Source organism: Penaeus monodon, chromosome 10 (assembly GCF_015228065.2).
Source record: "Penaeus monodon isolate SGIC_2016 chromosome 10, NSTDA_Pmon_1, whole genome shotgun sequence".
Taxonomy (NCBI): Eukaryota; Metazoa; Arthropoda; class Malacostraca; order Decapoda; family Penaeidae; genus Penaeus; species Penaeus monodon.
In genome coordinates this window covers 24,074,187-24,076,681 of record NC_051395.1, presented here as the reverse complement: position 1 = coordinate 24,076,681, position 2,495 = coordinate 24,074,187, and the positions used below count along the sequence as shown (strand labels likewise).

Here is a 2,495-nt window from a genome sequence, read left to right as displayed (position 1 = left end):
CTCCCTCCTCCTCCTCTCTCCCTCTCCTCCCTCTCCCCTCTCCTCCCCCCTCCCTCTCCCTCCCTCTCCTTCCCTCTCCTTCCCCTCCTCCCTCTCCTTCCCTCTCCCTCCCTCTCCCCCCACTCCCTCTCCCTCCCTCTCCCTCCCCCCTCTTCTAGGTACACAACTCTCCTTAAAAAAAAAAAAAAAAAAAAAAAAAAATCTAATATAAAAGCGAGTTCACTTTAGCTAATTTGAACACTGTCGCTGTGAAATGTTGACGCGGCTAGAGTTTGAACATTAGAGCAATTCTGTTTATTTTGGAGCTTGGTCAGGGGGGTGGGGAAAGGTGAGGGTGGGGGGGGGGAGTTAATTGTGTGTGTTAAATAGAATTGTTTGTGTGTGTGTGTTCGTGTGTGTTCGTGTATGTGTGGTGTGTGTGTGTGTGTGTGTGTGTGTGTGTGTGTGTGTGTGTGTGTGTGTGTGTGTGTGTGCGTGTGCGTGTGCGTGTGCGTGTGCGTGTGCGTGTGCGTGTGCGTGTGCGTGTGCGTGTGCGTGTGCGTGTGTGTGTGCGTGTGCGTGTGCGTGTGCGTGTCCGTGTGCGTGCGTGTGTGTGAATCAAATAAGTAAAACCTATATTGTTAGTTACGTTAAGTACATGAATATGTAGATACATTTCTGAAGGAAAAATATACTTATGATATATCATATTCTTATAAAATGCAAAATATATCAAGAGAGTTAAGTCATCAATTCATCACTTAAAAAATATATTCAGCAACAAACTTACGAATATACAACAGAAATACAGAAAAGTAATAGATAACATAGATTAATATATATTTAAAATCTATACAATTACCGTCAATAATTAGCCATTAGATATACACAAATGTATATCTTTAACAGCTGAAATAAGAAAAATAATATTGTAATCTGCATAGGAATTAACAAACACAATTACAACGGAAATGCCACTGAATATCTCCACAAAACAAAAAAAAAACAAAGTAAAATCAAAGAAGGAAGGAAGAGACAAATTCTAAGCAAATCAGTTGATTTTCTAAGCAAATCAGTTGATTTTCTTACCCTTGTCTTTCTTAGGAGATTTTGTGGGCGTGTCTTCTGCAGCTGAAGGCTCGCTGTTTCTGACATCCGCCAAAAACTGACAACGTCGACAAAAATCGGGTTTCAACAGCGCTTGTCTAAATGTGTGTAGGAAATAAAGTTGTAATCTGCATAGAATTGAAACACAATTACAATGGAAATGCCACTGAAAGCCCACAAAGACAAAAAACAAACACAAAGAAGTAAAACAAAGAATGAAGAAGAGACATGTCTAGCAAATCAGTTTTTTCTTACCCTGTGTATTTCGTTAGAGATTTTTTGGCTGTCTTCTGCAGCTGAAGGCTCGCCTGTCTTCTTGACTCCGCCAAAAAGCTGGAACCTGTCGACAAAGAACGGGTTTCGACAGGCTTTGTCTCAAACTGTGGTGGTTTTATGGAAAGCAGAGTAAAGCTCGGCACGCCATATATACAAGTAAAAGAATGTTAATATACAGACACAACAGGCACAAAACAGACACACCTGCAGTGTGAATTATAATGAAATATCTTTTTCATTGTCTACGTTACAGTGCTATAATTCTACGCACCTCACCTGATTGAAACATTACGACCCCGCAGGAGAGACATTCAATTTTTGATTTTATTTGCTACAAAAAGTACTCTTTTCGCCAGAGTGTACAAAGCAAAAAGATAAAATGATGAGCACGCCATAGGTATTATGGTAAAGGACAGTACCGAAGGTTCAACATGGCACCTATTAAGACACTTGCATTGAGTTTAGTCATAAGGAGCGAAACGTCATATTCAGAGACACTTCGGAGACCTTTTTCGGTGGTAGTGAATTCTTGATCGGCTCTGATTGGCTGCGACGGAAGGCAGCTTGGCGGTGATTGGCTGCCGCGTGACTGTTCGACAGTGATTGGCTAACGGTCATGAAATGCTGAAACTCCGGGTCCAAGCTCTGCGTAAAAGATGTCCGGAGTGTCTTTCAGGGTGCGCACTTAAGGAGTATGGGATGTCACCCAACCTCATTAAAAAAAGCTCTTTTGCAGGGCAAATCTAGTTCTGGCAGGGCAAATTTTCGGACATAGTGTTTTAATTTTCTACAATGTATAGATATATTAATACTGGTTGAGGTACATTCCGGGCTACTTAAAAGACCCTAGTGAGCATTTTTTCTCGTGATTTGCTGGGCAAAATATTTTTTCAGGGCAAATTACCGTGCAACCCCGCATCTAACAGAAGTACGCCCTGGTTGCTTGACATTTTTCAAGTGCTCAGATTTACAAAGAATAAACCTCAGTGATAGTACTCTATTCTGCCGCCACTTGATTCGGCGAATACGAAGGCAATGAGTGATTTGCTTTTTATATTCCATCCATTCTGATGTTTAGAGAGTACACCAGAGATTATCCTCCCAGTACGTTGATACACCTATGAAAAGCGGAC

The 2,495-nt window shown here is 41.3% G+C and overlaps 1 protein-coding gene across 1 annotated transcript in view; it reads right to left on the bottom strand.

Annotated features, from left to right (window-relative positions):
• Nucleotides 1–850: 850 nt before the first annotated feature.
• Nucleotides 851–2,495, bottom strand: part of LOC119577573 (pre-mRNA-splicing factor CWC22 homolog) — a 13,326-nt gene continuing 11,681 nt past the window's right edge. The window contains exons 5-7 of the mRNA XM_037925156.1: nt 1,342–1,426; nt 1,069–1,144; nt 851–888 (exon numbers count right to left, since the gene is read on the bottom strand). Of these exons, the coding sequence (XP_037781084.1) occupies nt 851–888; nt 1,069–1,144; nt 1,342–1,426 (199 nt within the window). The remainder of the gene's footprint in view (nt 889–1,068; nt 1,145–1,341; nt 1,427–2,495) is intronic.